Genomic DNA, 11,034 nt, shown 5'->3' with positions numbered 1-11,034 from the left:
TGGGATAAGTGTGATGGAAAATGGATGGATGGGTGAATGGAAGTGAATGTAAAGGTGTTTAAAATAAATATTTCTTGATGCCTTGTATGAAAATCCTCTTAGGTTGTTTGTAATTCTTTTATTAGTTCGTCTTACTAGAAGTTGCATCATTTTTAGTGTACTTTTTCCATCATTAGACACAATTCATAGGTCCATACAGTGAATTCTACAACTGTTGACAATAGCACGACTGTTCTGAAACTTAAGAGCTGGGAAAGAGTAGTGATGTCATTTGGTACAATGGCTCTGAAAAGTGTTACACAGCTAATTTTAGCGTTTAAGCTTAGAATAATACATAAGACCCATAAAAAAGAATTTTAATGCAAAGATGTTTGCGTAGATATGTTTAACACTTCTTAGAGGTTGTTATGCTCAAAAGTTATTGTAATCTGATAAACAAACCTTATGGGAAAGCATTTTTGTTTACTGAATATAACTACATATAAAGGTAATATGGCACTCTTTAAAGACAGACAGACAGATAGAAGGGAGTGAAGAAAAGAGGGGGACAGCATGCAGCTTACATGGCTGTGTTTAGGACTAAAACCTCCATATATGGCTCTTTCCCTCTACCCTTTCACCAACACCACATTCAGCATATGATCTCATTGGATTAATTTTATTGTTTCAAATTTTCCAGTATAACCAATCGTGTTAACATCTGACTGTCATTAATTTTCTGCTTTCGGTTTGATTATAAGATCAACAAACTTTAGTTTAGTAAACCCAGTTCCCCTGCAGTTATACTGAATGTGGGTCTTAAAAGGGAATTAGGAATAGAAAAGAGACTTGCTGTTCTTGATGGTTCTTCTCTTGTGAAACAGATTAGGCTCCCAGATTGAATAAATTCACCATTGAGTCACATGGCACAGAGGGTTTGATTATGAAAGAATATATCTTACGTTTCATAACAAACAGAGGGCCTCTTGTCTAAAAATGTCACTTAGGGTCCGCTGCTCCCCAACGCTTTAATAAGCTTGGACTGATTCACACTAATCTATAAAGACCTGCACTGCCTGAAATACCTCACATCTGAAGGGAATACTTGGGCTCGTTTAGTGAATAGTTTTTCCAGAGTTTTTAATTTATTTGTGTCAATTATTAAATATAATTCAGTATAAGCTTTAAAAATGATTGCAACCCTGAGAGGAGCATTCCACATCACAGCGTTCGGTTGGTACGCTTTTGTTGTCAATTATCTGGCAGCAAAGGATGGGGAGGAATTACCTAAAGGAATTTTTGTCTATGGGGGACCATGGAAGTACCTTACTTTTTTAAACCTGGTGAGCACATTTAGTGGTGTAAACTGCAGTAATGTTTAGAGCTCTGTCATTTCTTTTCTATAGAAGAAACTGAAAGATCTATTTGGTTTTATTTTAGCTGCTTCAAATGACGTTCTTTGGACTGGCAGCAGTGAATGATCTCCAACCAGGCAAGAAGGCAAAAAGTGTTTTGAACAGATGGAAAGACCTCCTTTTCTCTGTCTTTGCATTCCCTGTAGGGATGGTGAGAAAATTCTTTTTTTTTTCATTGCAATACAAAATAATTAAGGCCCCCTATCAAATTTTAATTCTTCATCAATGTCCAATCTCTAATCTGTAAAAGAATGTGGATTTCTTTGCAGCCAAGAAATTAAGAATTAGTTTTACAGCAGAGGTAAAAGTTCCATCTCTGGACAGTTGCTCCCAATTCTCAACAACAGCTGTTAGATGTTGTTGAGCGTTTCTTGTCCACACATACTGTTATCAATCCACACCATAACATCTGTATGAAATTAAAAACTGGACTTTAATTAAGCCCAGGACTCCTTAAACACCCTCTTATACTTAATTCTTGGTGGATTTTATGTTGTAGAGAGACGTCCTGCTTTAGCAAAGCATCCTCAAATTATGAAACTTTTCACATCTCAGAGTGGGATTCCTCTGAAAAATATCTTAAACTCTGTATCCAAATACATTAATTTAACATAATATAAATATTAAAAACATGTTTTGTTTTCATATTTCTGCTCTTTTTAATGTTAGATTTCTGTATTATTTGCACAAAATTAAAACATTGTTCAATTGCAATATATATTAACCATAGAACTCTGGGAAATTATGTCCCAGAACCGGATGATAATCAAACAAATTTGCTTTCACAAACAGACCATTATGTGTGTTGATATAAGGTTCCACTGAATATGTGTATATGAGACGTGTCACGTCTTGGTAGTGGTTTAGAGGACCCAAAATGCAGAGGCAGAGAGGCTGAGGTGAATTCTTGTAGTTTTAATGAAAACACTAATAACAGAGGCAACATTCAAAAATCCAACTAAAATGTAACTCAGTCCAGAACCACGGAGACATCAAGGGAAACGCGCACAGGAGCCAGGGAGAAACGAGGTGAGAGGACAACGGCGATGACAGGACCAGCAACAACAGAGGAACCAACAAAGAGTGAGAGCAGAGGGAGAGTATATATAGCTGACAGAGACAAAGGGAGGGCTAACGAGCTGACAAGGAGCAGGTTTGAGAGGAGACAACGAGGGAGCCAAGGGGAAAGGAACACACACACACAAGAGGGCAACAGAGGACAACAGAAAATCATGAGAACTAACAAATCTAGAAATCACAACAAAAAAGGAATTAAACCAATAAAACTAGGAAATGGAGAGCAAAGTAAAGCCCAATATAATCAAAGCCATGACATTTAGGGTTAAAAAAGCTTCTTCAGAAGAAAAAGACTCGCCCTACAGGGCCCAGGACCGATGAACAGGTGATGCAAGCTCCAGATATCCAGAAGGCAGCTTAGCTCACTGGGACATAAGGAGAGTAGACGTAGGGATGGCCGCACCCACCAGAGAAGGGCAGACAAGACCACCTGCAGCCCGACTCCTAAGAGGCCAAACCCCAAAGGGGCCCAGTCCCTAAAGGGACTGACCCGAGAGGCCATCATGGCTAGGTCCCACTGGTCTGCGGAGGCGAACTTATGAGCTCACACCCAAGGTGGACCCGGATGAGAGCCCAGGGGTCCAGTCAAGGGTTGCACCACCCCCTGGTGGAGACCCCACAGGGCCAGGAGGCTCAGGCCAGCCTGGTAGCCACAGTCCACATCTATATAGACTTCTCAAGCCCATGACTGCAGGCAATCACAACTCCAGCAGTCCAATACCCTAGGCCAAATACGGCACACCAGCCACCTGAGCCCAGGTGCCAGGCATCCCCTCACCCGACTGCAGGCTCAGGCCATGCTTAGGGTCAAGGCAGGCAGCCAAGCAGACTCAAAACACAAGCTGAGATGCATTTGGGCACAGTGGTTGTATCCCTCTTGCCGTAAAGCCACAGCCAAACCTTCCAACATCCCAAGCCGTGACCGGCTTGGGATGTTGGAAGGTTTGGCTCCAACAACCAGGGAGAACAGGCCCCATACCAGCCCCCCTCCTGATTGGGTGTAGTGTTGTTGTCTGTTGGACTGATGTGTATTTAAAACCTGGGTGTGTTTAGGTATAATTGAACTTTATAATTAAACTTTATTGATCTCAGATTGGAAGTGTCATCCGACTTTCAGAACACATAAAACTAGGACACACTTGCTCGCACAGTTCCCCCTCCACCCCCTTCTTGACAGTGTGTGTCCCCTCTATGACAGATTTGAACACCTATTGAACTAGAATCTATTTTTTTCATCCATCTAATTATGTCTTTTTTTATCCCCATTGCATAGAAAATCATATTAAGTAAAAATTTTTCTGCGTATCAATATCAAGTTTTAGATTTTAGTATGACAACTCTAATGCCTAGAGTGCTGACTTTGGTTTAATCCAAACACGTCATCCCTTCTGGTGTCCAAATATTATAGGTGCGTCTTAAAACATTTGGAAATACTCATTTCTTGCTAATTTCAGAAACTGAAACTTGTATTTAATAGATGCCTGCCTGCCTGTAAACCACGTACATACGGCAGCCTTGCCTTTTTCAGTCCACCCCAGGGCAGCTGTGGCTACAATGTAGCCTACCACCATCAGTGTGTGAATCAATGAATGTAGTTTGAAGGGCTTTTGATAAAATGCTGTTGTGTTGTGAAAGATTAATTTCATATCCATTCCTGATTATATTAAGTGTTCATTTGAATTGCTTTCAAACTATTTCAAAAATATTTTCTCAGGCTATCACACACCTGCAAGGCTACAGTGTTTAGTCATGATGGGTTGTTTTTCCAGTATGAGATGTTTTGAAAAGGAGCAGCAACTCCTTCAGGCTCAAGGTTATTTCAACATCTCTTTATTTGAATCAAACCTTTTGTAGCTTATTTGGTTAAGCTGTATATGAATCCCTCCCAGCTCTCTGCTCTAGTTTCAAGTAGTAGAAATCCTGGTCTGACCAGAAGAGACAGAACATCTGCAGAGCTAGTTCCTGTTCTCCATTACGGAGATTAATAAATCCTGCTTGAACGAAGGCCTCCAATTTCTTTCTTGCTCAACCACAAGACCTTTTTCTTTTTTCTGATAACAGCGTATAAGTACAAACCATTTATTCACTGTATAGATTGAATATATGCGGATTTTCTATGTAAACAAATCCTTAACCTGGCCCTTTTTTCAGAGAAAGCTAACATTTAAAGATGCAACTGTTTTTGGCATTTACTTAATCATGTTTAGTTACTTTAACACATTTTTTTCATGCCAGCAGGGTTGGACATAAAACATTTGTGTTAAAGTAACTAACAATGATTCAGTTAATGCCAAAAACTGTTGCATTATTTTTTTCAGAGTTTGCTGTAGGTCCTATGGTTGCATATTGGTTTTTTTTTAACACTTCAATAGCACCTTTTGGCCTCCCAACCAGACCTTGGTATGTTGGCTGACATTTTAAAGGTCTATTCTTCTTATACCTCTGTAAGTCCCTTTTATAGGCCCATAAACTTAAAAAAAAAATTTTTCCTAATGACCTCAGAAAGCTGTTTCTATATCACAGCCTGTCTCACTCTCCATACTTGGTCCAACAGGAAAAACCTGTTCAAAATGCTGAGAGATCCTTTTCTCTTCACGTGGACCTGATGTGAATCAGCTGGGTTTCACTGTAGGCATTTTTCACTGGAATTACTCTTGGGGTGTTCTTATTATTACATGAAATACACTGGAAAAGTAATTTTTTCTTTAAATAAGTGCATTGGTTCTTGAATTGAGGAGGTAAAAGAAACATGTTGCCAATGAAACAAGACAATATACATTTAAAATAAGTAAACACAATTGCATTATCTTATTTCAAGTGCATTTTATCTAATTATCTTATTTTAAGAGTAAAAATACTCATTCCATTGGCAAACTATCTCCTTTACCTACTTAAAATAAGGATAAATTCACTTAATTTAAGAAATATTTACTTATTTCTAGATCGTTTGTGCAGTGTAGCTTCTTGTAAAAAAAAAAAGTTACAGAAATTCAAAATTTAATTTAATTTTTTTAATTTACTGTAATTTTTACAGTACATTTATTATCCTGAAATATTTTTTAAATACTGACATAAAGTGTTCAATTCTATTCTTCTACAAAATAAAAATAAAGCATGTTAAAATATAACAACGATCCTGATAAAAGGAGTACTCTGAATAAGTCTCTGTTCTTTGCCTCTTAGTTTGTGGTTCTGCTTTTCTGGACAATCTTTGCCTATGACAGAGAATTAGTCTACCCGGCAACCATCGACGCCTTCTTCCCTCCTTGGATAAACCACGCCATGGTACCTCTTTTTGTTTGCCTTCTGTTGGTTATTTTCTAACGCCAAATATTTTAACTCAATGCAACTCTGCTCTGGTGTTTCCTCAGCATACGTTTGTCCTTCCTGTTTTACTTGGAGAAGTGTTGGTGCAGCCTCACACGTACCCACAGATGAAACATGCGCTGGCAGCATTGTTAGTTGTGGGCTTGGCCTATTTATCCTGGTAAGTGCCATTACAGTGCAGTCAGTGAAGTAAACACATCCAGCGTATGTGCAACTCAGCACCGTTCTGCTAAAGAGTAAAAGTGTTTTTCCTTTAACCTAACATTATGCAAAATTCAACTTTAAATTAAATGAAAGGAGAGGAAGTGTGAATGAATAACTGGGTATAAAAAAAACTACAAGGAGGCACAGCTGAGGACAAAAGAGATCAGGGGTGGATTTAGGAAATTTCGGGCCCTAGGTAGAGACAGGCATGGGGCCCTCTGAATTTATAAGACAACACATAAAACAGACCCATTATACAGATAGAGAAATGTTAATAGAATAGATATCTATTATTTATTCAAGTTTTTGTCCCTCTCTTCTTGTCTCTTTTCTTTTTGTTTTCCTCTCTATGTTTTGACTTTTCATGCTGTCTCAAAAACAATGAAAGATTTTTTTCCAAGCACTAAGCTCACTTAGCTGATTGCTCCTTCCTGTGTTTCCAAAAAGGCCAAAGTAAATAACCCAGTCCTTCTTTTCACTGTAGACAAGCCATGATCTGCTTATCTGTTCTCCATTTTTCATTTGGATGAAATAATAGCTGCATGAATCATGACAGCAGACAAGATAGAGGAGAGCAGGAGGCGGGGTTACCAATCTACTTGCTCTGGAGAGCAGAGTTCGCTGCTTTTAGATGTTGTCACCAAAGTCTCCAGTAGCAGAAAAAAGTCGCTAGATGTGGCGCTAGGCGTTTTTTTTAAATAAAAGTGCTAGAGAGGTCAGAAAAGTGGCTAAATATAGCGACTAAAGCCCTAAGTGTGCAACACTGCTCTTCGCATCATTTTTTTTCAAATGGTTTGCTGCTGTCTGTTTGGACCTTTCTGAACATGTGCAGCAAATGGACTGATCCAATATGGTGGACACTGAAGGGGGGTGATCAGAATGATTAATATTATAATCATTCTGATGGCATTTTAGCAAAAGGGTTTTTATCAAAAGCATAATTAATGTGCACAAATAAGGAATAGTTGTATTAACCATACATGTAAACAGAGTTGTATGGGGCCGCCAGGAACTTGGGGCCCTAAGCAACTGCCTATTTGTAAATCCCCCCCTTGGAAGAGAAAGCTGACAGAACACAAGCTAATATGGTTTATAATAAAGTGAAACATTAGAAAAGACAGCGGGATCAAATACTGAAACAACTGGAAATACAAGAGTAAAACTGGCAAAGCAGCTCAGTCACTGGTGTTAAATGGAAAACAGGAAGTAAAGCAAAACACAAGAAAACAAAAGTGTTCTACTACCAACTAAGGAAATAAGAAGTTCTAACTACATTTGTGCTCCTTTAAAGGGGCTTAAACAGTTCCCTGCTGAAGGCAGGCCTCTTGTCTTGTTTTCATTCAACCCAGAGATGATCAGCATACCGCCAAAAAGAAACTATCAACAAGATGAAAAGAAAGAGTTATCATTCCGTTAAGAAAAGAATGCCTGACTGCCCACATATCATCTGCAGATGGTATTCATGACATGTCAGGTTTTTCACATTCTGTCCTCTTATAATCACAATCTGTTGAATTGTATGTGATGGACAAGCACAAAGTAGGCCACAGTTGTTTTTCTTTCATTTCAGTCCAAAAAAGTCACCTGTTAATTCATATTCAACCCCTTTTACAGATGAAATTGAATATAACCAGTCCCTTTAAAAGGCATCTAATAAGAAAACTTAATTTCTTAGATGATTGGATAAATAACTCGGATTTAACAGCTAAACGCACTAAAATCTGTGCTTTCAAAGAGGCATGCCAGCCCAACAGATCCTGATCACCTTTTATCTAAGTTTTTATTTTTATCTGAATACATAAAAAAAACGTATTGCTTCTTTTGAATTTTCTGACAGTTTTTATATTTTTTATCTTTGTTATTTCTGTATTTTATCGCTATATACATAAAAAGGATTACATATAACATTTACCTGAAGTTAATTATTCCGCTTTAATTCACTAGAAAACGCCTTGATTTAAAAGGTTTTAAAAATCCCCTTTGCGAGGAAAAATGCAGAGATTTTAAAGTGACATTTATATGAAACGAATAACTGGAGACATTCTTCAAATGCCTCCAGTCGTCTGAGTGAAACTATTTCATGAAGCTAAAGTCTTTTTGTGATTAACTGTAAGTGAAAGGAGCAATGTTCACAAGAGCCTTCTTCCTGCATGATAATTATACATTTGGAAGTGAATTTGGTCAAAGAAATAACCTGAATTTAACAAAAGTCATAAAATATATACATTTTCTATGATAGTTTCTCCTCTGGTCCGTGTTGAGTGCGATACACACCATGTCACCAAACAGCATGTACAGCGTATACATTTATATATATATATATATATATATAAAAGTTAGAACTGCAAATATACAGTCATATGTTTATATTGCTATTTTTTATGTATTTGTTACTGTTTTCAAGGCTGCACTTAAAAAAAAAAATGAAATTGTCTAGAAGTGTTTTAAACTAAACTTCATCTTGTACACACTTGTGTATACAAAACGACAAAATAAATCTGTCAAAGCACAGTGACTACCTGTAGCCCCATACTTGTAGGTCCGTTGGATAATTACAAGATAATAAACAGCTGTGATGCTTATTATTAGCATTATTAGCACGCATCATGATTTTAGGTTTGGTAGACATCTTGAATTCAAAACTTTTCCTGGATGGGAAGCGAAATGTCTTCATACTTGGAAAACAAATTCCAGTGGTTTGCTTTCTAACTGTTTTGTCACGATTTTAGTCTCTTTGTTCTAAGGGTACGTCATTTTTTTCATTTCTTTTTCAGAGTTGTTGATTTTTTTTATCATTCTTTTGAATCATTGTTAAAAAGCAATTGTCTGAAATTTTATTTATTATTGCTTTTATCAGATTCAATATATTTCTGTGACAATTGTGTTTTTTTTTTTTCTTTCATTAGAGAGACAAATAGCTTGAAATGAAAACTAAGCTTCAGTTTAAGCCCTTTAACGATAAATTGAATTACAGTTATATTTGTTCCTGTTATTTTATTGTTAGTTATATTTATATTTCTTATTCCGATTTATATATATTTCTGTCTCTGGTGCATTCATGAAGCACTTTGGTCAGCTGAGGTTGTTTTTAATGCGCTATTTATAAACATTTTGAAAACAACAGAAAAAGAGAGCGAATCCACCCATATTTTAAAACCAGTTTTTTGTCTTTGTTGTGGGAATAGGGTGGGGTTTGAGGCCTATTTTCAGCAGTAATTTAGTGAGGAATTGCTGGGCGAACTGGACGGGTTACCAGGGCAACACAGTGACCCTAAAGGCAATTTTAGAATAACCAATCAACTTAATCGTCATGTTTTTGGGCTGGGGGAGGAAGTTTGGCTACCCTGAAAGAGCCTAAAAGCAAAGTGAGAAAATCTCCACTCCAGGTTTGCCTGGTTTGCTGTTTCAAACAGATTATTAGACCAGGCTGCACACCCAGATACTTCCCACGGATCATTTTGGTGGTAGTGTTGCTTTAGTATTGCGCTAATTGGAAGAAAAGAAATTACAATGAGGAAAATCCTCCTCATTGATTGATCAGAACCAAAAGCAGTTCATCTATCCCCTTCCTCCATCCTGTCCACAATAAAAACCTTGTACAACATTGTAACAGCCATTTCAACACCTCATTGTTCATTAGTATTATTGTTAAGGGTAGGCTCAGACAACCTTACACAGTTCTTTCCTCTTCTTCTTTTACCCAAATGCAATTTTTCTTACATCCACTCTTCCTTCTTCTGGTGAGTTAGGACCATTTTCATTAATTTTTCTCTTTAGGCGAAGAGCTCCAAGGTTCAGGTAGTCCATGCCAACTCTGGATGCTGTGAACGGTTTGTTCCGGGGTTTAAAGATGTGTCTCAACCAAAATGATTTAATTTGGCTGGATGAAAAATATAACAAAGGTTTGGTGTTAAAGCACATCAAGCAAGGAAAGAACTCAGCCTGCTGTTCTGTCAGATCAGTATACCCATAGCCCAGAGGTCTTCAACATTTTCCAGGCCAAAGACCCCCGAGCTGATGGCGAGATGGAGCGGCGAACCCCTAAATATATATGTTGTATTAAATAGTGTTCTATCAAACTGGTCCTATAGTCACTCTATTACAGATGGAGTCATGTAACGAAAGTAATTTCTCCCTGGGATTATTAAAGTATTTCTGATTCTGATTCCTGGTTGATGGGACAGGTGTTGTGAAGGAATTGGTGCCCAGTTTAAAAGAGCTCCTGTGTCTCTCTGAATGTGTGCATTGATGACTGAAAGACATCTTCTGCCTCCATTTATCTGTTTACTACAGTGTGTTGAATTCATGTTAATGTATATTTAAAAACTTCCGTAAAAATTCAAAAAATATCCACTGGACTTGGTTTCCAAGATTTGAAGACGTTTCGCCACCTCTCCAGGAAGCTTTCTCAATTCAAATGATAAATGTCTTCAAATCTTGGAAACCAAGTCCAGTGGATATTTTTTGAATTTTTACGGAATGACTATCACCTGGATGACTGAGAACCTTCAGCATATATTTAAAAACATTTCAATTAGTGGAAAAAATTGCAGGGGGATTATAAAAAAATAATAATTTTTGCCACACCCGTGTAGTACCTCTTTGGAGCCCCTAGTGGTCGCAGACCCCTGTTGAAGACCTCCGTCATAGGAAATATGCACCCACAAGACTTCATATTTTCGTTTATTCCTTTAGCCATGTACAAAAAAACCCCCAACAATTTAAGGTTAGATCGCCATACGCTTAAAAAAAAAATACCAAAAATTATGTAATAAAGTTTTTTTTGTACATGACTAAAGGGATACACGCCTGTTGAGGTAGTTTAAAGTGTATTTTTCGTACAAAACTAACAGCATATTCTCATTATCAGTTCGTATGAAATTGTACGAAAAGTTATGCACAGTATTTCGTACGTTTTGGACGTTTTTCCTCGAAAAAACAGGTCACTGCGCAGGCAGACAGACGAAAAAAGCAGATCCGCGGACGGACGTAAAACTGGGGGAAACAAAGTGCAATAATTACTTCTTCATGT

At 37.6% G+C, this 11,034-nt stretch overlaps 1 protein-coding gene across 1 annotated transcript in view; it reads left to right on the top strand.

The window, feature by feature from the left end:
- The first annotated feature begins 645 nt into the window (after nt 1-645).
- Nucleotides 646-11,034, top strand: part of LOC107088245 (androgen-dependent TFPI-regulating protein-like) — a 12,036-nt gene continuing 1,647 nt past the window's right edge. The window contains exons 1-4 of the mRNA XM_015380287.1: nt 646-1,322; nt 1,420-1,545; nt 5,655-5,756; nt 5,843-5,958. Coding sequence (XP_015235773.1) covers nt 1,170-1,322; nt 1,420-1,545; nt 5,655-5,756; nt 5,843-5,958 — 497 coding nt within the window. The 5' untranslated portion in view covers nt 646-1,169. The remainder of the gene's footprint in view (nt 1,323-1,419; nt 1,546-5,654; nt 5,757-5,842; nt 5,959-11,034) is intronic.

The sequence above is a fragment of the Cyprinodon variegatus genome, unplaced genomic scaffold (assembly GCF_000732505.1).
Source record: "Cyprinodon variegatus isolate N-32 unplaced genomic scaffold, C_variegatus-1.0 Scaffold11, whole genome shotgun sequence".
NCBI classification, from domain to species: Eukaryota; Metazoa; Chordata; class Actinopteri; order Cyprinodontiformes; family Cyprinodontidae; genus Cyprinodon; species Cyprinodon variegatus.
This window is presented reverse-complemented; position numbering and strand designations above follow the sequence as displayed.